The sequence below is a fragment of the Dendrobates tinctorius genome, unplaced genomic scaffold, assembly GCF_039654945.1.
Source record: "Dendrobates tinctorius isolate UK_male_01 unplaced genomic scaffold, ASM3965494v1 ptg000107l, whole genome shotgun sequence".
Lineage (NCBI taxonomy): Eukaryota > Metazoa > Chordata > Amphibia > Anura > Dendrobatidae > Dendrobates > Dendrobates tinctorius.
This window is the reverse complement of record NW_027361775.1, coordinates 22,670,607-22,694,530: the sequence shown is the minus strand read 5'-3', so window position 1 is coordinate 22,694,530 and position 23,924 is coordinate 22,670,607. Positions and strand designations below refer to the sequence as shown.

At 43.0% G+C, this 23,924-nt stretch overlaps 1 protein-coding gene across 3 annotated transcripts in view; it reads left to right on the top strand.

Annotated features, from left to right (window-relative positions):
* CCDC150 (coiled-coil domain containing 150) overlaps window positions 1-23,924 on the top strand; it is a 163,596-nt gene that overhangs the window by 32,777 nt on the left and 106,895 nt on the right. For all 3 annotated transcript variants that reach the window (XM_073589255.1, XM_073589254.1, XM_073589253.1), the window contains exons 9-11: window positions 16,068-16,160; window positions 20,754-20,861; window positions 20,951-21,075. In XM_073589255.1, the coding sequence (XP_073445356.1) occupies window positions 16,068-16,160; window positions 20,754-20,861; window positions 20,951-21,075 (326 nt within the window). The remainder of the gene's footprint in view (window positions 1-16,067; window positions 16,161-20,753; window positions 20,862-20,950; window positions 21,076-23,924) is intronic.

Sequence of the window (23,924 nt, the reverse complement as noted above, 5' to 3'; positions counted from 1 at the left end):
TTTTATTTCTATAGCGCTGACATATTCCGCAGCACTTTACATTGCTCTGAATCAACTCCTGTGTGTCTCCACTCCATTCAATGTCAGCAAGCAGTTAATCCTGAATGCTACATATGTGTTTTCAACTATGCAAGCTTATATCTGGTAACCAGCTTTTTCAATCTCTGCTCTGAATCAACTCCTGTGTGTCTCCACTCCATTCAATGTCAGCAAGCAGTTAATCCTGAATTCTATATATGTGTTTTCAACTATGCAAGCTTATATCTGGTATATAGTTATTTCAGCTTACTCTGCATGTCCCCTTATGTTGTGAAGTCAATAAACTTTTCAAAATGCTTTATGATCCATGTAATGCTGGACATTTGTTTATCTGACCACAACATTTATTGGATCCTGCTGTCTCAATTTAGTTTGATTTGATTAACGAGAAGAGAGAGAGCAAAAAAAAATAAATGGAGATCTAAGCCTTAGCCTCCTATATATTCAGATATAGCTTGGGGAAGGCATTTATGCAGGGGGCATTTATGCACATTTAATCGAAGTACATTTGATCAAAGTATGAGGCAGTTATAACATGGCAGTTAGACAGGGCAGGAGACAGGTAAGACCTTTATATACATCTATTCCCTGTACATTTGGATTACAACAAATATATACCATATGCATTTGTGTAATTTATATCCTGGCCGCTGCATTCACACACATCCACTGCCATGGCATTAACTCTCTACACTCCATCCATATCGGCCTCTCACTCCTTTCCTCTCCTATGTATAGCACTCATGCTCTTTCCACATTGGTAAATTGCACAGATCCATTCAGTCCCACCATTCAACATCAGAGACGCTCTCACAAATCACTTAACCATCTGCTCACTCTTTCTATCCTCCTTCTCCTAGTCAGAGGAGACATTGCTCCCAACCCTGGTCCCCCATGTTATAGAAAGTCAAACCCCCCAACTGCTACACTCAGAAACCCCTCTAATCTTATTAATGTTCCCTGCATGCCATCTGTCTCTCTTAATTGTGCCCTTTGGAATTCTCGCTCAGTGTGTAACAAACTCTCCTCCATCCATGACTTCTTCCTTTCTAATTCTCTTAACCTTCTGGCTCTTACTGAAACCTGGATCCAGCAGTCAGACACTACCGCTGCTGCTGCTCTTTCATATGGTGGACTACACTTCTCTCATACCCCAAGATCAGACAATAGAGCAGGTGGAGGCGTTGGTCTGCTCCTATCACAAAAATGTACCTTTCAGGTTATCCCTCAAGTACCCTCACTTGTCTTCTCTTCTTTTGAGGTCCATGCCGTAAGACTCTACACCCCCTTCTCCATGTGAATGGCGGTGGTGTATCGTCCTCCCGGCCCCTCCCATCAGTTCCTGGATCATTTTGCCACTTGGCTTCCACATTTTCTCTGCTGTGACATCCCTACCCTCATCATGGGAGATTTCAACATCCCCATTGCTCTTCCCCTCTCCCCATCTGCTACTCACCTTTTATCTCTAACCTCCTCGTTTGGCCTTTCGCAGCTTACTAATTCTCCAACGCATGAAGACGAAAACTCCCTCGACTTGGTCTTCTCTCTGCTTTGTACAGTGGATGATTTTGCAAACTCCCCTTTCCCGCTCTCTGACCACAACCTTCTTTCATTCTCTATCAAGAACTGCCAGGCCGCTCAGGTCACCCCCACTGTCCACACTTATAGAAACATACAGGCCATTAACACCCAGAAACTTATGAAGAACTTGCGGTCTTCATTGTCCCTTATCTCCTCCCTCTCATGTCCTGATTCTGCATTGAAGCATTACAATGAAACACTTCAAAGTGCCCTGGATGCACCTCCTATAAATAGAACACCATAACACAGACGGCGACAACCCTGGCACACCCTACAAACACGTTTCCTGCAGCGGTGCTCTAGGTGCGCCGAACGTCTGTGGAGAAAATCCAATCTACACGAAGATTTCATCCATTATAAGTTTATGCTTAGAACATACAACACTGCCCTTCACCTCTCAAAACAAACCTATTTCAACATCCTCATCACCTCACTGTCCAAGAACCCTAACCGTCTCTTTGACACTTTTCATTCTCTACTCAACCCAAGAGTACAGGCCCCAACCACGGAGCTTCGAGCTGACGATCTGGCCAATTACTTCAAAGAAAAAATTGACCAGATCTGACAGGAAATTATCTCCCAATCACCTCATTCCATGCACTGTCCTCCCTCCCCCCACTGCATCTAGCTCACTCTCTGATTTTGAACCAGTCACAGAAGAAGAAGTAAGCAGTCTCCTTGCATCTTCTCGCCCAACCACTTGCACCAGTGACCCATTTCCGTCACATCTCCTCCAGTCCCTTTCCCGTGCTGTCACCCCTCACCTAACTAAAATATTTAACCTCTCTCTCTCTTCTAGTATCTTTTCCTCATTTAAGCATGCCATCATACATCCACTACTTAAAAAACTATCCCTCGACCAAAACTGCCGCTAACTATAGACCTGTCTCTAATCTTCCCTTCAACTCTAAACTCCTGGAACGCCTGGTCCACTCCCGTCTTATCCGCTATCTCTTTGATAACTCTCTTCTCAACCCTCTCCAATCTGGTTTCCGCTCTTTACACTCTACTGAAACTGCCCTCACTAAAGTCTCTAATGATCTACTAACAGCTAAATCAAATGGTCATTACTCCATGCTAATTCTCTTGGATCTCTCTGCAGCATTCGACACTGTGGATCATCAGCTCCTCCTCGCTATGCTCTGTTCCATTGTCCTCAATGACACCATTCTCTCCTGGTTATCCTCCTATCTCTCTGACCGCTCCTTTACTGTATCTTTTGCTGGTTCCTCCTCCTCTCATCTTCCCCTTACTGTTGGGGTTCCTCAAGGATCAGTCCTAGGCCCCCTCTTTGTACATTGCCCCTATTGGTCAAACAATCAGTAGATTTGGTTTCCAGTACCATCTCTATGCTGATGACACCCAATTATACGCTTCTTCTCCTGACATCATGCCTGCCTTTCTAGAAAACACCAGTGATTGTTTAAAAGCTGTGTCTAATATCATGTCCTCACTATCTCTGAAACTGAACCTGTCAAAGAATGAACTCCTTGTGTTTCCTCCCGCTACTAATGTACCTATACCCGACATTGCCATTTCCGTGTGTGGTTCCACTATTACTCCCCAGCAACATGCCTGCTGTCTTGGGGTCATACTTGACTCCGAGCTTTCCTTTACCTCCCACATCCAATCACTGGCTCACTCTTGTTATCTTCACCTCAAAAACATTTCTAGAATTCGACCTTTTCTTACTTTTGACTCCGCAAAAACTTACTGTTTCTCTTATTCATTCTCGTCTCGACTATTGTAACTCTCTTCTAATCGGTCTCCCTCTTACCAAACTCTCCCCCCTCCAATCTGTCTTGAATGCTCCAGCCAGGATCATATTCCTCGCCAATCGTTACACCGATGCCTCTACCTTGTGCCAGTCATTACACTGGCTACCCATCCACTCCAGAATCCAGTACAAACTTATTACCCTCACCCACAAAGCTCTCCATGGCTGAGCACCACCCTACATCTCCTCCTTTGTTTCAGTATATCACCCTGCCCGTGCCCTCCGTTCTGCTGATAACCTCAGGTTAGCATCCTCAATAATCAGAACCTCCCACTCCCGTCTCCAAGACTATACACGTGCTGCGCCAATTCTTTGGAATGCACTTCCCAGGTCAATACGATTAGTCCCCAATCCCCACAATTTTAAGCGTGCCCTGAAAACGCATTTATTTAGATTGGCCTACCGCCTCAACACATTAACCTAATCAATCCCTGTGTGGCACAGCCAAAAGTTTTACCATAACCAGGTTCCACGCATCATGTTCCCACATGCTTTATGCATCCATTAGCCCTCTATGTCTGTACTGTTACACACTTAACATTATGGCTGGTCCATACAATCAGGGCAATTGTTACCACCCACCTTTCGTGTCTACCTTTTTCCTCATAGATTGTAAGCTTGCGAGGAGGGCCCTCATTCCTCTTGGTATCTGTTATGATCTATGTGATTATTGTTATGCTGACATGTCTATCGTCTGTACAAGTCACCTCTGAAATGTAAAGTGCTGCGGAATATGTCGGCACTATAGAAATAAAATTTATTTATTATTATTATTATTACATTTGCTTTGCATGGGAAAAAAAAATATTTTTGTGACAACCAGCAATGATCCACATCCCTGTTTTAACCTTTACTTTCCTAGCTGATGCATTAACTTCTGATTTGGGTGAAAATCCTGATTGGGGCTTTTGAGAAAAATTATCTGTTTTTTTTTTTTTTTTTTTACCAAACTCCAAAAAAAACAATTTCAGAATTCATTGCTTTTGTTCATTCTGCCTCCCAAAAATTTCCAATAGAAAGCGATTAAAAAATGTCATGTGCCCGGAAATGGTATCACTAAAAACGTCAACTTGTCCTGCCAAAAAAGCAAGCCCTCACATGGCTCTGTTGGCCGAAGTATGGAAACATTTATAGCATTTGATTTTATATATTTGGAATTCAGGCAAAACTAAATATAAGGTTACAGACAAGCATATCTACCCCTTAGAGCAGGTCCACTGCTGTAGCTTGGAGCTTGTGTAGTTATGCCTGTCTGTAACCTTATATTTAGTTTTGCCTGAAAACCAGTTATATAAAATGCACTTATTTTACTGTCCCTACTTTGTTTTGGTAATATCCTATTTTAGCCTTATCTCTGATATCCGAACCCCTCACCCTGCACCACACACCTGGGACAGGTTCCATCATCTCCCAGTATTGTATTTACACATCCAGCACTTAGCACTTTATTACTCCCAAACCTTTAGTTTGCATACTAATTTTTTCCTTTTGAACTGTTCATTATGATGTGTGTTATGTTGCTGGTGTAAATAAGATTACAGCAATTATCTCCATTAATGTTAAGGTGTCTACCAATATCTTGCTCTGCATACATAATCTCTCAGAATTGAAGTGATCTCCATTATAACTCCTGCACAGGGGCTTTTTCATTTTATTTCAGGTATGTGTTGTTGATATATAGCAGATGGTTTGTCCAATCAAAAGCAACATAATGAGCTAGCGTGTTGGAGTGTGTATAAAACTAATATACTTTGTTTGAATTGCTTAAAACTAAGGGAGATAAAGTGCACGTGCGAAAGAAAAACAAATATGAATATCAGTGGGTACTACACATTATATAAAATAGCCATCCCAAAGCAAAAAGGAAAACCTTTGATGGTATATTTGAATGAATGACATGATATATCAAGCAATGCTGTATCGTGAAGAATAGCCAATGAGGTAGCATCTATCCGTCATATACCGGAAATAGCTTATTCAAACAAATGTGTGTAGTCCACGTAAGTAGCAATGCAAAAAAGCAGCAATTGTAAAATAAATTCACAATTATGCGTCTGGCGATTGGTACTTGAAATAACCTTATGCAACATGAACATACAAAAGCATATATGTCATATCCAATATTGCACATTTATAAGGCCAGGTAATCAGATTGCCCATAAGTGAAGGGTCTCAGGCCCATATTCACTTGGTCATGGCAAAAAAATAGGGTTTAAACAGCAGTAACAATATAACAATCGTGTGCATCAATTCTGTCTTTCCAAACAAACCCTTTATCACCTAGTCATTTAAACAGCACATGACAAATACTTAGGGTTGTGGCAGTGATTGTAGCCTTACAATTGTATGTATTAATTACACCTATACAGACAAACCCTCTATATAGAATCATATATTTGTCAAAATTTGTGCGGCATTTTGTTAGTGTGTGACAACAGGAACGGCCTCACCCGATTGTAGGGGTTATATGTTAAGCCCCTTCTATGAATCGTCAGTGGACTCAAATGCCCTGTGGTCTCCCATAAAATATGGCGAATGGCATTGCAATACACGGCATGATTGCACATATCCCCGGAAACTCCCGTGAAGAGTGACTACAAAACGCGTCGGGAGAAGGGAGATCACAGTGCATTTGAGTCCACTGACAATTCATAGAAGGGGCTTAACATATACCCCCTACAATCGGGTGAGACCGTTCCTGTTGTCACACACTAACAAAATGCCGCACAAATTTTGCCAAATATATGTTCTCTATGTATTGGCATTCTCAGGTGCAGGCACTCACACCTGTTTAAAGCAGTTAAAACTGGTTTGAATCACTGACTGGTAACCAACTTACGATTTTACTTTGCACAGCACTGTACAAGGGACAAATACCGCCACACCATGACCAGACCACATATTACCATCACATAGTGACCGAGTAATAAATACTGATCATTAATAAAAAAAAAGCAAACACAATACTAATTTTACCAGAAGTGCCATTATACACAGGAACTTTGTACATTGTATACAGTGTATAGTGTCAGTGTACACGTAATACAGTGATCACCGGTGACATTATACACATGAGCTCTGTATATAGTGTCACTGTACAGGTAATACAGTGATCATCAGTGACATTATACACAGGAGCTCTGTATATAGTGTTACTGCACAGATAATACAGTAATCATGGGTGACATTATACACAGGAGATCTGTATATAGTATACTGTGTATAATGTCGGTGTACAGGTAGCACACTGACTCACCGGTGACGTCTCTAGTTGAAGTCCTTCATCTTCATCCAGCACTCATCTCTACAGAAAATAATACAGTTATCTAGAGCACATTCCTCAATTTTTCCACGTGCTCCCATTCTGGACCCCACGTGTCCTCCCATTTTACCTCCATGTCTCTCCATATGTCTCCATAGTCATCTTTAGTAGTGTAATGCATCCCATAGTCGTATATAGCAATATAATGCACCCCACAGTCATATATAGCAGTATAATGCACCCCCATAGTAGTATAATGCACTCCATAGTCATATATAGCTGTATAATGCACCTGTCATGATGCCAGTGCAGGTTTTTGAGCTGCACGTCAGTGGTTAATGTCTGGAGCTCAGTGCAGGTTTTGACCTGCACACCTGGGGTTAATGATTGTGGCCCCTCTTTGGTTCTGGGAGAGCTTCTTAACCCCCTGGGAAGCTCCAATCCCTGTCAGTTATACTTTTGTCTTTGGCCGAGTGTGGTGACCTCTGTGTGCCTGTTCGTTGCTATAGCTTGTTTATATGGTTCTGACCCGGTTCTGTTCCCCGTTGTGAGTTTGCCTGTTGATTCTGTACTGTGCTTCCCTCTCTGTGTATGACTCATTGCCTGTGATCTGACTACTCTCTGCTCGCCCCCCTTGTACCTTGCAACTATCTCTGTGTATGACTCATTGGCTACGTCCTGACTATCCTCCCTGTCTATGCCCCTTGGTAACTTTGTCTCGCAGTTAACCTGCTAGGAGTTCTCTTGCAGCGCCTAGCTCTCTGGAGTTTAGGCCACGCCCCTAGCAGTCACGTGCTTCAGGTCTTGCTGCTCTGAAGTACGCATCTACTCGGCTGCTGCCCGCTCCACAGGTATCTTTGAGCACAGTTCGCTTTATTCAGGACACACGCACTGGCTCAGTGAGCAAGTTCAGTGCGGTGTTCATGACATTATAACTGACCTTGAATTTTTTTTTCTCTCCTCACTTCTGCAGCATGGATCCAATGTGTGCTTTATCTGAGCAGGTGAAATGCTTGACTCATTCGCAGCAGAAGCTTAGATTGGAACACCAAGCTCTGGCACAGTCCCAACGGCGGGTTGAGGACTCAGTTCAGGGGGTACTTTCCGCAGGCTTTCAGCAGGTGGGGAATAGAGATGTCATTTTAGTCCCACCCGAATCCCCAGTTAAATTGCCAGATACGTTTTCTGGTAACAAAGATGAATTCAGAGCATTTAAGGAGGGCTGTAAGCTCTTTTTCTCTTTGAGACCCCGCTCCTCTGGGGATGAGAAACAGAGGGTGGGGGTGGTTATGTCCCTGCTTAGGGGGTCCCCACAAGCCTGGGCATTTCCGCTTTCCTCTTCTGCTCCTGAGAGAATGTCTGTGGATGCGTTTTTTGAAGCCTTAGGGCTTATTTATGATGAGCCTGATAGAGTGCATTTGGCTGAGGATTAGGTGATGAGTATCTGTCAAGGGGAGCACTCGGCCGAGTGGTTCTGTACTGAATTCAGACGTTGGGCAGCCGAGATTTCTTGGAGTGATGCCGCCCTTCGGGGGCTGTTCCGTAGAGGCCTGTGTGAACGTCTGAAGGATGCCTTGGCACTCCATCCTCAACCTGACTCCCTGGAGGATGCCGTGACCTAAGCGGTTCGCATGGATCGCGGACTGCGTGTTAGAGGCGTTATGCAACTGGAAACATCATTATTCTCCAGTGGAGATGAGACCCGGACTCTTCCTGTGGCTATGGAGGTGAGCGCTGTCACCTGTGAGGAAAAGGAAAGAAGACGCCGCCGGGAGAAGCAGTTGTGTTTCTATTGTGGGGAATCTGGACACTGGAAGAAGGACTGCCCCTCCTGTCAGTCATCCTCCAAGATGGCGGGAAACGACTAGGTCTGGGTAGTAGTCGAGGAGGCTACACAGACCTTCAGGTACAATTTTCCTCACATGCAAAAATGGTGCTGCAGGTGGAACTGGAACTTGGTAATGGTCCGGTTCAGACTACTGCTTTTGTTGACTGTGGTTCTGCTGTGAACCTGATTGATACCAAAATTATGACTCTTAATAAGATAGGGATAGTCAGGCTTCAGGATCCTGTTAAACTTGTGGCAATTGACTCGTCCCCTCTTACCCAGGACTGTATCTGTTGCAGGTCTGAACTTTTTTCTCTAAAAGTGGGTTCCACTAATGTGGAAAAACTAAGTTGTCTTGTGCTAGATAACTTGCCTGCAGGACTGGTACTGGGGATACCTTGGCTTCAACGCCATAATCCTACCATTGATTGGGTTACAGGGGAGATCACTCAATGGGGATGCAAGGATAAATGTGGTAACCTGGGACATCTTGTTAACGCTGTTAAATCCGTATCTGTGTCGTCTGTCGGTCTGGAAGGTATTTCGGAGTACCTGAAGGATTTTGAAGACGTTTTTTCCGAAAGTGAGGCTGAGGCGCTGCCACCACATAGACCCTACGATTGTGCCATTGATTTAGTACCCGGAGCCAAGTTACCTAAGGCTCGATTGTTCAATTTGTCTGGGCCTGAGCGCCAAGCCATGAAGGAGTACATAGCTGAGAGTCTCCGCAAAGGGCATATCAGGCATTCTGTGTCACCTGTGGCAGCAGGATTCTTTTTTGTGAAGAAAGATGGTGGTTTGCAGCCCTGCCTCGACTTTCGGGAACTGAACAAGATAACGGTTAGGAACACTTACCCGCTTCCCCTCATCCCAGACTTATGTAACCAGTTAGCTGGGGCCCAATGGTTCTCCAAGTTAGATCTCCGGGGGGGGCCTACAATCTGCTAAGGGTTCAGGAAGGGGACGAGTGGAAAACTGCGTTCCTCACATCAGAAGGATTCTTTGAAAACCTGGTTATGCCGTTTGGGTTAACTAATGCACCCGCTATTTTCCAGAATTTCGCCAACGTGTGTTTTCTGACCTGATAGGCCGTTTTGTTATTATTTATTTGGATGACATTTTGGTGTATTCCCCGGACAGCCAATCTCACTTGCAACATCTACAGACAGTTCTCCAGAGACTCAGGGAGAACCAATTGTTCGCTAAATTGGAAAAATGTTTGTTTTTTGTACAGGAACTGTCTTTTTGGGGTTGATTGTGTCCTGTGAGGGGTTTCGTATGGATCCTAAGAAGGGGCTGGCGATCACTGGGTTCAGCCTCGAGATCTCAAGGGGCTCCAGCGCTTCTTAGGATTTGCAAACTATTATCGGAGATTCATTAAAGGTTTCTCACAAGTGGTTAAACCACTCACGGATCTTACCCAGAAGGGAGCTGATGTAAAAAATTGGTCTGTACTCGCTAAGGAGTCCTTCTCAGCTATTAAGAAATGTTTCATTTCCGCCCCGGTGTTGGTACAACCAGACCCGTCCAAACCATTCATTGTGGGGGTGGGGGCTGTGCTGTCCCAGGGTCCGGCCACCCTTACCAATCTCAGACCCTGTGCCTTCTCCAAGAAGTTCTCTTCAGCCGAGAGAAACTATGATGTATGCAATAGAGAACTTCTTGCGGTCAAGCTGGCGTTTGAGGAATGGAGGCACTTTTTGGAAGGGCGGCTCACCCTATCACGGTTGTCACGGATCACAAAAATTTGGCATACCTTGAATCTGCTAAGAGGCTTACTCTTAGACAAGCCCGTTGGTCACTTTTTTTTTCACGATTTCAGTTCTCCATTACTTTTTGACCGGGGTCCAAAAATGTTAAAGCGGATGCCCTGTCCAGAAGTTTTGACCCAGTGTCTCCCCCTGAGCCGCCATCCTCCATTCTTCCCCCAGGGTTGGTAGTGGCGGGGGTCTCATCTGAGTTGGAACAAGAAATTCTAAGGGCTCAGGTCCTAGCTCTGGCAACCAGGCCAGGGGATAAATTGTTTATTCCAGATTTATTGCGGCCTAGACTTCTGCAGGAGTTTCATGAGTCTAGACTGAGTGCTCATCCAGGTATCACGGCCACTAGAGAGGCAGTAGCCAGGGGTTTTTGGTGGCCTTTACTAAGGTCCGATGTCAAGAAATTTGTTTCTGCTTGTGGCGTGTGTGCCCCTTCCAAAAGCTCGCATAACCGGCCGGCTGGGGAACTCATACCTTTACCGGTTCCTGATAGGCCATGGACTCATCTTTCCATGGATTTTATTACCGGCCTTCCACCTTCCAGGGGCAATACCGTGATCAGGGTGGTGGTGGATAGGTTTTCTAAACAGGCCCATTTCATTCCCTTGGCAGCATTACCCTCAGCAGAAACATTGTCAAGGTTGTTTGTGCAGCATGTGGTCCGATTGTATGGGGTACCCCTGAATGTTTTGTCTGACAGAGGAGTGCAGTTTGCGGCCAAATTTTGGAGGGCGTTCTGTATGAAATTGGACATCTCCCTCTCCTTCTCGTCGGCATATCACCCGGAGAGTAATGGTCAGGCAGAACACAACAATCAATCCCTGGAACAAATTCTCAGGTGTCAGACCTCCGCCAGACAGGAGAATTGGTGTGATGCGTTACCGTTGGCGGAATTCGCTTTTAACAACCGGGTGAGTCAGTCCACCAACATGGCCCCATTCCTGATTAACTATGGGTTTAATCCGCATTTTGGGGAGTTTTCACTGGTGGATTTCGGTTGTCCAGGGGTAGAGGGGTCTGTTCAACGGTTAAAAAACCTCTGGGCTGAAGTCCAGCGTAATATCTCTCGGGCCCAGGGGAGGTACAAATATTTTGCTGACAAAAAGAGAGCCATGGGAGACGTGTTTCAGGTGGGAGAGAAGGTGTGGCTTTCCACACGTAACATCAACTTAAAGGTACCATCAGCTAAGTTGGGACCAAAGTTCATTGGTCCGTACGAGATTATGGAGATAGTCAACCCAGTGGCATATAGGTTGCGTCTCCCCGCCTCCTTTAAAAATATCCAATGTGTTCCATAAATCTCTGTTGAAATCCGTAGGGTCTATCAAAGAGGACTCCGAGCCTGTTGTTCCTCCAGTGCTGGTGGAGGGTTAATTGGAGTATGAGGTCGGACATATTGTGGACTCTCGGCAGGTGCGCCGCTCTTTGCAGTACCTGGTCCACTGGAAGGGATATGGACCAGAGGAGCGCTTATGAGTCCCTGCTCGCTCTGTACATGCAGATCGGCTGGTTCGGGCTTTCCATGCCAAGTACCCGGGGAAGCCTGGGGGTCCAGAGGCTCCCCCCCGTTGAGATGGGGGTACTGTCATGATCCCAGTGCAGGTTTTTGAGCTGTACGTCAGGGGTTAATGTCTGGAGCTCAGTGCAGGTTTTAACCTGCACACCTGGGGTTAATGATTGTGGCCTCTCTTTGGTTCTGGGAGAGCTTCTTAAACCCCTGGGAAGCGCCAATCCCTGTCAGTTATACTTTTGCCTTTGGCCGAGCGTGGTGACCTCTGTGTGCCTGTTCGTTGTTATAGCTTGTTTATATGGTTCTGACCCGGTTCTGTTCCCCGTTGTGAGTTTGCCTGTTGATTCTGTACTGCGCTTCCCTCTCTGTGTATGACTCATTGCCTGTGATCTGATTACTCTCTGCTCGCCCCTCTTGTACCTTGCAGCTATCTCTGTGTATGACTCATTGGCTACGTCCTGACTATCCTCCCTGTCTATGCCCCTTGGTAACTTTGTCTCGCAGTTAACCTGCTAGGAGTTCTCTTGCAGCGCCTAGCTCTCTGGAGTTTAGGCCACGCCCCTAGCAGTCACGTGCTTCAGGTCTTGCTGCTCTGAAGTACGCATCTACTCGGCTGCTGCCCGCTCCACAGGTATCTTCGAGCACAGTTCGCTTTACTCAGGACACACGCACTGGCTCAGTGAGCAAGTTCAGTGCGGTGTTCCTGACAGCACCCCATAGTATGTTAATGCACCCCATAGTCATATATAGCAGTATAATGCACCCCCATAGTAGGTTAATGCACCCCATAGTCATATATAGCAGTATAATGCACCCCCATAGTAGGTTAATGCACCCCATAGTGATATCTAGAAGTATAATGCACTCCCATAGTAGTATAATGCACCCCATAGTCATATATAACAGTATAATGCGGCCCCATAGTAGTATAATGCAACCCCATATTAGTATAATGCACCCCCATAGTGCGGATTCACAAAATAAGATTTTACCTGAACTGCTGTAGCCGAGGGAGCCATTAAGGGTATGTGCACACGGTGCGGATTCTGCTGCGGTTCCGCAGCGTTTCTGCACCTGCGGGTCCGCAGCAGATTTTGCAGCATTGTACAGTACCTTTATTTCCTATGGGAATAAAAAAACGCAGTGCACATGCTGCAGATTTTTCCGCGCGGTTTTGCTGCGGTTTACAATCCGCAGCATGTCAATTGTTTGGTGTAGAAACGCTGCAGTTTTACACCTCATCCATTATGAGGTGTAAAACCGCGGGACTTTTGTCCTGCGGATTTATCTACGGTTTTCAATACAAAATCTGCAGAGGCAAAAAGCTACGTGTGCACATAGCCTAAGAGCAGTAATGCCCTGATGGCAGCCCTGACTGCGGTCTTCGGGAATCCGCCCGGGGGCCGAATAAAAAGTCTTTGAAAGCCGTTTCGACCCATGTACCAGAGGTTTCGCACCCCTCTACATTATAAACTTCTGTGAAGCACCCTAGGGTTCAAGGTGCTTACCACATATCTAGATACATTCCTTGAAGGTTCTGTTTTTCTAAAATGGCATAATTTGTGCTGGGTTTCCACTGTGTATGCAGTTGGGCTCTTGAAACGCGACATGGCGTCCTCTCTCGATTCTAGACAGTTTTGCATTCAAAAAGTCTAATGCTACTCCTTCACTTCCCAGCCCTGTCATGCATCCAAACAGTAGTTTCCCCACACATATGGGGTATCGGCGTGCTCAGGATAAAATGCACAACAAATTTTGGGATCCATTTTCTCCTGTTACCCATGTCAAAATAAAAAAATGGGTCTAAAGTAAAATTTTTGTGAAAAGTAAACTTCATTTTTTCCTTCCACATTCCATTAATTCCAGGGAAGCACCTAAAGAGTTAATAAACTTTTTGAATGTGGTTTTGAGCATCTTGAGGGGTGCAGTTTTTAGAATGGTGTAGGTTTTCAGTATTTTCCATCATGTAGGCTCCTCAAAGTCACTTCAAAAGTGAGGTGGTCCTTAAAAAATGGTTTTGTAAATTTTGTTGTAAAAATGAGAAATCGCTGGTCAACTTTTAAGCCTTCTAACTTCCTAACAAAGAAAATATTCTGTTTCAGAAATATTGCTGATGCAAAGTAGACATGTGAGAAATGTTATTTATTAACTACTTTGTGTGACATACAGTGGGGAAAAAAAGTATTTAGTCAGTCAGCAATAGTGCAAGTTCCACCACTTAAAAAGATGAGATGCGGCTGTAATTTACATCATAGGTAGACCTCAACTATGGGAGACAAACTGAGAAAAAAAAAATCCAGAAAATCACATTGTCTGGGTTTTTTTTTTCATTTTATTTGCATATTATGGTGGAAAATAAGTATTTGGTCAGAAACAAAATTTCATCTCAATACTTTGTGATATATCCTTTGTTGGCAATGACAGAGGTCAAACGTTTTCTGTAAGTCTTCACAAGGTTGCCACACACTGTTGTTGGTATGTTGGCCCATTCCTCCATGCAGATCTCCTCTAGAGCAGTGATGTTTTTGGCTTTTCGCTTGGCAACACGGACTTTCAACTCCCTCCAAAGGTTTTCTATAGGGTTGAGATCTGGAGACTGGCTAGGCCACTCCAGGACCTTGAAATGCTTCTTACGAAGCCACTCCTTCGTTGCCCTGGCGGTGTGCTTTGGATCATTGTCATGTTGAAAGACCCAGCCACGTTTCATCTTCAATGCCCTTGCTGATGGAAGGAGGTTTGCACTCAAAATCTCACGATACATGGCCCCATTCATTCTTTCATGTACCCGGATCAGTCGTCCTGGCCCCTTTGCAGAGAAACAGCCCCAAAGCATGATGTTTCCACCACCATGCTTTACAGTAGGTATGGTGTTTGATGGATGCAACTCAGTATTCTTTTTCCTCCAAACACGACAAGTTGTGTTTCTACCAAACAGTTCCAGTTTGGTTTCATCAGACCATAGGACATTCTCCCAAAACTCCTCTGGATCATCCAAATGCTCTCTAGCAAACTTCAGACGGGCCCGGACATGTACAGGCTTAAGCAGTGGGACACGTCTGGCACTGCAGGATCTGAGTCCATGGTGGCGTAGTGTTACTTATGGTAGGCCTTGTTACATTGGTCCCAGCTCTCTGCAGTTCATTCACTAGGTCCCCCCGCGTGGTTCTGGGATTTTTGCTCACCGTTCTTGTGATCATTCTGACCCCACGGGGTGGGATTTTGCGTGGAGCACCAGATCGAGGGAGATTATCAGTGGTCTTGTATGTCTTCCATTTTCTAATTATTGCTCCCACAGTTGATTTCTTCACTCCAAGCTGGTTGGCTATTGCAGATTCAGTCTTCCCAGCCTGGTGCAGGGCTACAATTTTGTTTCTGGTGTCCTTTGACAGCTCTTTGGTCTTCACCATAGTGGAGTTTGGAGTCAGACTGTTTGAGGGTGTGCACAGGTGTCTTTTTATACTGATAACAAGTTTAAACAGGTGCCATTACTACAGGTAATGAGTGGAGGAAAGAGGAGACTCTTAAAGAAGAAGTTACAGGTCTGTGAGAGCCAGAAATCTTGATTGCTTGTTTCTGACCAAATACTTATTTTCCACCATAATATGCAAATAAAATGAAAAAAAAACAGACAATGTGATTTTCTGGATTTTTTTTTCTCAGTTTGTCTCCCATAGTTGAGGTCTACCTATGATGTAAATTACAGACGCCTCTCATCTTTTTAAGTGGTGGAACTTGCACTATTGCTGACTGACTAAATACTTTTTTTCCCCCACTGTATTTCTCTGTTTGAAGGGCAAGAAAATTCAAAGTTGGAAAATGGCAAAATTTTCGCCAAATTTCTGTTTTTTTTTTCATAAATAAATGCAATTCATATTAAAGAAATTTTACCACTATCATGAAGTACAATATGTGACGAGAAAACAGTGTCAGAATCGCCGGGATCCATGGAAGCGTTCCAGAGTTATTACCCAATTCTCTCGTTTAAGGGCCTAAAAATTAGATGTTTGAAAATAGCAAAATTTTCTCCAAATTTCCTATTTTTACACAAACGCAGTTCATATCAAGCAAATTTTACTGTAATCACGAAGTACAGTATGTCATGAAAAAACAATCTGTTGAAACGTTCCAGAGTTATTACATCATAAAGTGACACTGGTCAGATTTAAAAAATTTGGCCTGGTCATTAAGGTGAAAAAAGGCTTGGTGGGAGAATGGGTTAATGTTTTTAGAATGTGTTACAGGTGAATATATATTTTTTTGTTCACCCTCTCTGTAACATGGGCAGACTTATGATTCTTCCTTTCTGTTAGATTAGAAAGCAGAAGTGTGAAGAAGATCAGGCCGAGATATCACAAGTGCGAGCCGACTCTGTTGCTCTGCGGGAAGCGGCAGAAAAAGTTCAGGTAACATTCAGTTAATTGAATTGCACTCTCATTTGGTAGCATCAGTGCAGTGTAAATTGCCAGTAGGTCAAATGGTAACGATATATGCAAGTCCCGAATTATCATTTGTGTTTTTTTCCGTTTTTTGTCTTGTGGCATTCATTGAAAGGTTTTTTTTTTTGCTGCACTTTCTTTAAAATGGCACATGTGAATTTTGCACAAAATCAAAAATGCTTTTTATTTTTGCCTTTTTTTTTTTTTGTACATATTTAGATTAAAATAAAATCACAGATTCTGCTAAGGCCTGTTTCACACTTGCGTTTGTCACCATCAGTCAAAATCCGCTGTTTTGCAAAAAAAAACGGATCCGCCATTTTGCTTGGCGGATCCGTTTTTTTCCCCATTGAGTTGCATTACCGGCGGATCTTGACGGATGGCCTTCCGTTGTATCCGTTTTTTTGCGGATCCGCCAAATTTTTGCTGTCCACTGAGATCATCGAACGGAGCCTGTAACGTTTTTTTGCCCTGCGGATCCGCATTTTCCCTTTTTAACCCTGAATCTTTTCTTGCTGCTGGAAGAAAACTCTCACTCTCTCTCTCTGTCTCTCTCTCTCTCTCCTCTTCCCCAGGCGCGGTTCCTTTAAATTTTTTCCTTCGGCGGATCCGTACATCCGCCAATCCGCTCACCCCCTTTTCTGTCAGTCCGCCTGCGGATCCGTTTTCCGCTATTTTGACTGACAGAAAAAACTGAAGTGTGAAACAGGCCTAACATGACGCATATGTTGTGCAAAAAACCCAGACATAAATAAAATCAGTTCACGTGAAACTGGAGTGCAATTCAACTTTCTTATTTTTATTTTTTAAAAGAGCATTGATAAACTGGTTACCTACATCTGGAAAATAAAAGGCCATGCCTGCAATGGCAAACATAATAACACAGGTAAACACCCATTATAAGGAGCGCATTAAAAGAAAAATTTGGTACTTATAAAAAAAAAAAAAAAGGATACATACACCAAGTAGACAAAAAAGGGGCAAATGCAATAAATAATCCTGTCAATAATTGCTTCTTTTTGTGCTGGTTTTGGATGGATTTGCTTTTGGAGTATTATTCTTCTTTTTCTTCTTATTGTAACAAATCATTCATTCTCATTTAAACAATCTCTCTTCATATTAGATGTACCTCTTTCATCTGCAAACGCCATTAAAATCTGAGGGAAAATTCTGTGAAAATGGGAGAATCTAATGGGAAATAAATTCTATTGTGTCCATTACAATGATTGGACAAAATGTAATATGGATGTAATATGGGGGTGGCAACACATCCACCATATTCACAGTGGATTCCACTTTGGCTGTTAGATGTGGTCTGGATGGAGGAATGAGCTCAACACAGTATACTATGTGCGTTTGATTTTTTTCTCCTTTTATTGATGCTTTTAATTGTATTGATTAGCTGTTTTTTGCTTTCTGATGTAGGTATGGATCCCTTCCCCAATTTTTTATTTTTTTTGCAAAAAAACAATTCAAACAGTTACAGTATATTCTTATGAAGCAGAATGTTCTGCGACTCCTTATCTGTTCCATACTCCTATTGAATGAGGTTTTTTCTGCAGTATAAGCATGCATTTTACATACTTCTACAATGTGAATTTGTGTAATGAGGGAGGGTGAGACCTAAGGATGTCACCACCCCTTTATATCAAGGTGTGCAGAAATTTTAGACAGCTTGTTTTCCTTTAGCAAAGTGCTAAAAAGATTTAACGGACTCTGACAAGTAAAAAATTATTAAGTCATACAGCTACAGAACTATTGAAATTTCTAATATTTTCGGGCGTGATCACAGAATCATGAAGAATGTTGTTGCAAATAGTTAACCTGGTCACAAAAATCGTGTTGAAGGAAAAAAAAAAGATGCACATTAACTGCCAAAGATTTGAGAAGAATCAAACCTGAAGGAACCAGAAACCCATAATCCTCAAGTGCAGTAGCAGCAGGACGAGACCCGGAGTGTTGGAGGTAGGCGGGCATGACCCTGGCAGGGAGGACGTGACAGGGGAAAGAGAGGAAAAAGCAAGGGGGAAGTGACATAGGCAGAGGAGGGGTCGGGGACAACAAAAAGGATACAGGATGGGCTGCAGCCCTCTTTGACTGAGGATGTCTGGTACTCGACGACGGTAGTTGGGTACAGGTTAACGGTGGAGGCAACCTCTTCCCTCCATTCATGGTGCTTCTGAGCAGTCAAAAGACGCGGCTGGAAGAAAGGCTGGTAAGGAAGGGGCAATGCCAATGGCACAATCAACAGACCAGAAAAGTGGTAGCTTTGAGGGTCCCACCAAGTGTCTTTAATTATTAATAAAAGTTGGCTGCTGTGGCCATCCTTATCCAAAGACGAATGTGTGGTGTGTCCTTTGCTCAGAGATAGGAGGTGGGAATGGGGGAATGTTTGGTAAAAGTCACGGGAACTCGACCTTTCCAGAGTCATGTCATATTCCCAAACTACGACTTCCCTGAAGTGTCCAGAAGTACAAAGTGTTCAGTGCTGAGAAGCATGGCCAACGTAAGGAAGGCAGAAAACCCAACCAGCACTGAGCGAGACACAGAATTTGAAACGTCAGGACTTGACCAAGCTAAATCTGATTGTTGAAAGGTTTTATCGACTGGTGAAATGAAGGTAACTCTTGACGGAGCAGACGGGGCCCCATGGCTGGATCAATAATGGACACAGACCTCCACTTTCACTTAAACACCAACAAGGTGGAGGTTGGGTTCTACTATGGGCTGGCATTATTAAAGATGAGCTAGTTGGGCTCAAAATCAACTCCCAAACCTACTGCAGACACTTTCTTCAAGCGCTTATACAGACAGAAGTTTGCTTCTTTCAAGAAAACCATGATTTTTATGCAGGACAATGCTCAGTCTCATGCATTGAAGTCTCCACTGTTTGATGAGACAGTAAAATCCATAAAGATGAAAGAATAATGACCTGGCCCATTGCTCATCTGACCTAATCCATATTGATAAATTTTGGACCCTTCTTAAATGGGAGATTTACAGTGAAGGCACATAGTGACCACTCTGAGCAGTATCTGGGAGGCTGTGGTCGGTGCTGCCCAAAAAGTTGATCTTCAACATATTAAGAAACTGACAGACCCTGTGGATTTGGAAGGCTTATGAGTGTTATTGAAAAGAAGAGTGGCTATATTGGTCATTTACTTTTTATTTTAATGTCAGAAATGTATATTTTCACATTTTGATTTGTTTGGTTATTATTCTTTCTTTAACAGATGTAAATTTTCCCACCTCAAAGTTTTATGTTCATTTATTTGCTTAATAATTCTGCACACATAGATGTTATTGTAAGAAAGTTTTTCTTTCTTAGATATTCACGGTTATTAAACTTTTGGATTGACCCACAGCACTGTAATTGGCCAATAATACAATTTATCATCAAAAATCCAAATTGCCTAATAGTTCTGCACACAGGATACTGTCCCCTAAATTGAGAACGAATAGGAATTTGTATGGATAAAATGCAGGTTGTGCAGAATTTTCTCCCACAAAGCTGTGTCCAGCTCCTCCGAGTCTATAACAAAGTGCTGGCAGATCGGACCGTATGTATAATATGACAGGCTCATTTTAACTCCAGCTCCAAGATGGATTGATGGCAGTGAAGAAGACTTAACCCTTTATTTTACAGTCTTGTTGTGCCGGATATATTGACACATTAGTAGTGAATGGCATTTGGCCTTTATTGTATTAACAAAAGTATTTGAAAAAGTTTCAATTTTTCAGCGCTCAAGTATTTATGGGCTTTCTTTGGGATAAGCTATAAATATATGATTGGTTGGGTCCAACAACTGGCACACCATCAATAAGTGGATTAATGCTGCTGCCATGTTCTGGCCGTCGCTGTGACCCAGTCATGGATGGCCAATCACAGCATACAATTTACAGGTATGACGCGTAAAAATTTGCAGTACAAATACATGATGTCAAATGATCCATCACTAGTTTCACCTAAGTAAAATCCCTACATTAAGATATGTTCATGGCTCCATTTCAGCCAAGTTCTGCAGAGTCCCACCATTAGGGACATCCCATCTGTGCCTATAGCAATGTTTGGCAAAGGGATCAACTCTAAATCGTTGCAACAAGTGCAGATGGGTGTCCTGTGGCATCCCTGCAGAACGTGGCAGAATTGGAGCCATGAACACCTCGTCTTAATGACTGCTTTCATAACAGTGAAACAGGTGACGGATCATTTTGCATCATGTATTTGTACTCCAATTTTTCAAGTTTTGTGTATAAAGTGGTATTGAAGAAAAATACCCTGTATCAGTATTTATTGTTAGCCAGGCACAGAGCCATATATTCGAGAATGCTGTATATAAATGCCCAATGCGCTGTGCAGAACACAAAAAAAGACCTTTTATTATACTCCTCTATGACAGTCACATTGGGGACTTATATACAGCATTCGAGAATCCTGTATATAAGGGCGTACAGGTGCTGGCAGTATTTTCTATGGGAAACACCTAGTGGCCGGTTTCCTTTTTAATATCTGACAACGCGATCTCACACAGATACTGATAGTTATTCTGTATTCTGTAGTGTCTAAATCAGCAGTTGGAGAATCAGTGCTCTCAACTCACCGAGACTGTGCAAAAGGTAACCAACCAAAACCTCCAACTCGTGAGCCAACACCAGCAGGAGCTTAAGGTACCCAAATACAGGATTACTTGATGGTTTAAAGCTCAATTCAGTTTCTTTTAGCTATTTGTTTTTGCTATTTTTAATCCGACTACCAGGTAGTAGAAGACACTATGGCCAAAAAACTGCAGGAACAGGAAACCTTGCTGAGTATTGTCCAGACAAGCCTAAGTGGGGAAGTGCAGAAGATACTTTGTGAGCGAAGTCAGATGGAGAGAGAACTGTAAGCTACTCGCCTCTATATTATTAACACTGAGATTAATAAGAAAAATTAGTGCTGAGAAGGGATATTGGTTTCGCCTATAGCAACCAGTAAGATTTATTGCGGCACTCACCTGCAGGACGTCAATGGCGCTCATGGCTTCGACAAGTGCTTGCCAGGATATATGCTGGCAGGAATCATGCACCTATCCTATTCATTAGGACCTTTTACCTCCCAATGTAAAAGAGAGTATAGCAGGGGAAATTCTTTAACTTTAATTTGCATAGTTACATTTCATTTTTTTTTTGCTTTGTATAGCTCACAACTGTTAATTGCACTATTGAAGCTTGTTGGGATTCTGAAATGATGATACAGAGTTAACCTCTTCCTAACACAGCCATCATGTGCTGGCAAAGATGCAAAGTCAGGGAGCCTGAATATGATGTAACTGTAAGGGATATAAGGGGTATTTCCATATTACCAATGAATGACATACTCCTGGGATATGATCATCGCTTTATAAACAGTGGGAGTGAAAGTTATAGTGACACTATCCATCTCTCTAGAGATGAATAGGGGGATGTTTCTGTTGCTCTCATACAGCTCTACAGAAGCACAACAAGAGAGCACAAAATGACAAATTTGAAAACATACTCTGCAGTAAAAAAACATAAAAGTAATCAGCAAGTGCTGTATAACAAATACAGGGTATTTAGTCGACACATTTTTTGCAAAAAATACATACCAAGCTGCTTCACCACTTCACGGTAACCCTTCACGAAGCAGTCCCTATCTAATGTATTCAAAGCCTGAACATGTGAACAGTGTCTGAATGAACAGGATACAGACAGGCGCTTCCCAGTATATGGGCTTGTTGGTGAAAGACAGCTCATTTATGTGCATGTCACAAAGGAGGAGGGTGGGGTCTCCCAAACCGTGCTGAGCACGGAAAAAAAGGATTAAAAACATATATGTGACATGCACAAGTGTGAACAAGTCGGTAAGACAATGCCCACACCACCCAATGGCTGAACCACAACAAGAGAGCACAAAATGACAAATTTGAAAAAATACTCTGCAGTAAAAAAACATAAAAGTAATCAGCAAGTGCTGTATAACAAATACAGGGTATTTAGTCGACACATTTTTTGCAAAAAATACATACCAAGCTGCTTCACCACTTCACGGTAACCCTTCACGAAGCAGGCCCTATCTAATGTATTCAAAGCCTGAACATGTGAACAGTGTCTGAATGAACAGGATACAGACAGGCGCTTCCCAGTATATGGGCTTGTTGGTGAAAGACAGCTCATTTATGTGCATGTCACAAAGGAGGAGGGTGGGGTCTCCCAAACCGTGCTGAGCACGGAAAAAAAGGATTAAAAACATATATGTGACATGCACAAGTGTGAACAAGTCGGTAAGACAATGCCCACACCACCCAATGGCTGAACCACAACAAGAGAGCACAAAATGACAAATTTGAAAAAATACTCTGCAGTAAAAAAACATATATTTGAATAAATTAGATAGGGACTGCTTCGTGAAGGGTTACCGTGAAGTGGTGAAGCAGCTTGGTATATATTTTTTGCAAAAAATGTGTCGACTAAATACCCTGTATTTGTTATACAGCACTTGCTGATTACTTTTATGTTTTTTTACTGCAGAGTATTTTTTCAAATTTGTCATTTTGTGCTCTCTTGTTGTGGTTCAGCCATTGGGTGGTGTGGGCATTGTCTTACCGACTTGTTCACACTTGTGCATGTCACATATATGTTTTTAGCTCTACAGAAGTTAGATAGTAGATGTCAGACCCATACAAACATTATTTTTATAACCTGTGTCGTTTCAAAAGCAAAAAAGGGGGATATCAGTCTTTGCTGCAATATTTCTTGTCGGTTACTGTATATTGCAAAATACTAGTCATCATGAACAATTACTGTCTGGCCTGGGACAATTCATGAAGTCCCATGGCTTCCATTACTACCTATATGCTGATGACACTAAAATCTGCCTCTAAGGTCCAGATGTCACATTTCTGCTGTCCAGAATCACAGGGTGTGTATCAGCCATGTCCTCCTCCTTCTCCTCTCACATCCTAAAACTCTGAACTCATAATCTTTCCTCCATCTCCCCTAACCCCCATACCCTATCTGTCATTGTTAATGACATCACGCTCTCTGCAGTACCGGAAGTCCACTGCCTCAGAGTTACCTTCGACTCTGTCCTGTCTTAAAAAAAAAAAGAACAAGCCCCTGCTGTCTTCAACTCAAAAATATTTTCAGAATACGTCCTTTTCTCAACCCTGTCTACTAAAATGTTAGTGCATGCCCTCATCATCTCCTGCCTTGACTACTGCAGTGTCCTCCTCTGTGGCCTCCCTAAAACTCCAACACCTCTCTAATCAGTCCTTAAGGCTGCTGCTCGATTAATCAACCTCTCTCCACACTACCCCTCTGCTTCTCCCCTCTGCATTAGCTCCCAATTCCCCAATGTATCAAGTTCAACCTGCTAACACTGACCTACAAAGCCATCCATAAACTGTCTCGTCCGTATATCTTCAAAATAATATACCGATATCTTCCAGCCCGCAACCTCCAGTCCTCCCAAGATCTCCCTCTTTCCTCCACACTCATAGGTTCCTCTCTCAATCGCCTCAAAGATTTCTCTCGAGCAAGGTTTTGGAGACGGAGTCTGAGTCGGTGTCCATTTTGGTGGAGTCGGTATAAAATTGACCAACTCTGACTCTGAAAATATATAATAAATTGTGTAGAGCAGTACAATGCAGAATGTGCTGTAGATAGTTCCATAAAAATTTAGGAAAAGTTATGAAATGTCCTATAAATGTTTGTTCTATTCCTGATCTAAGA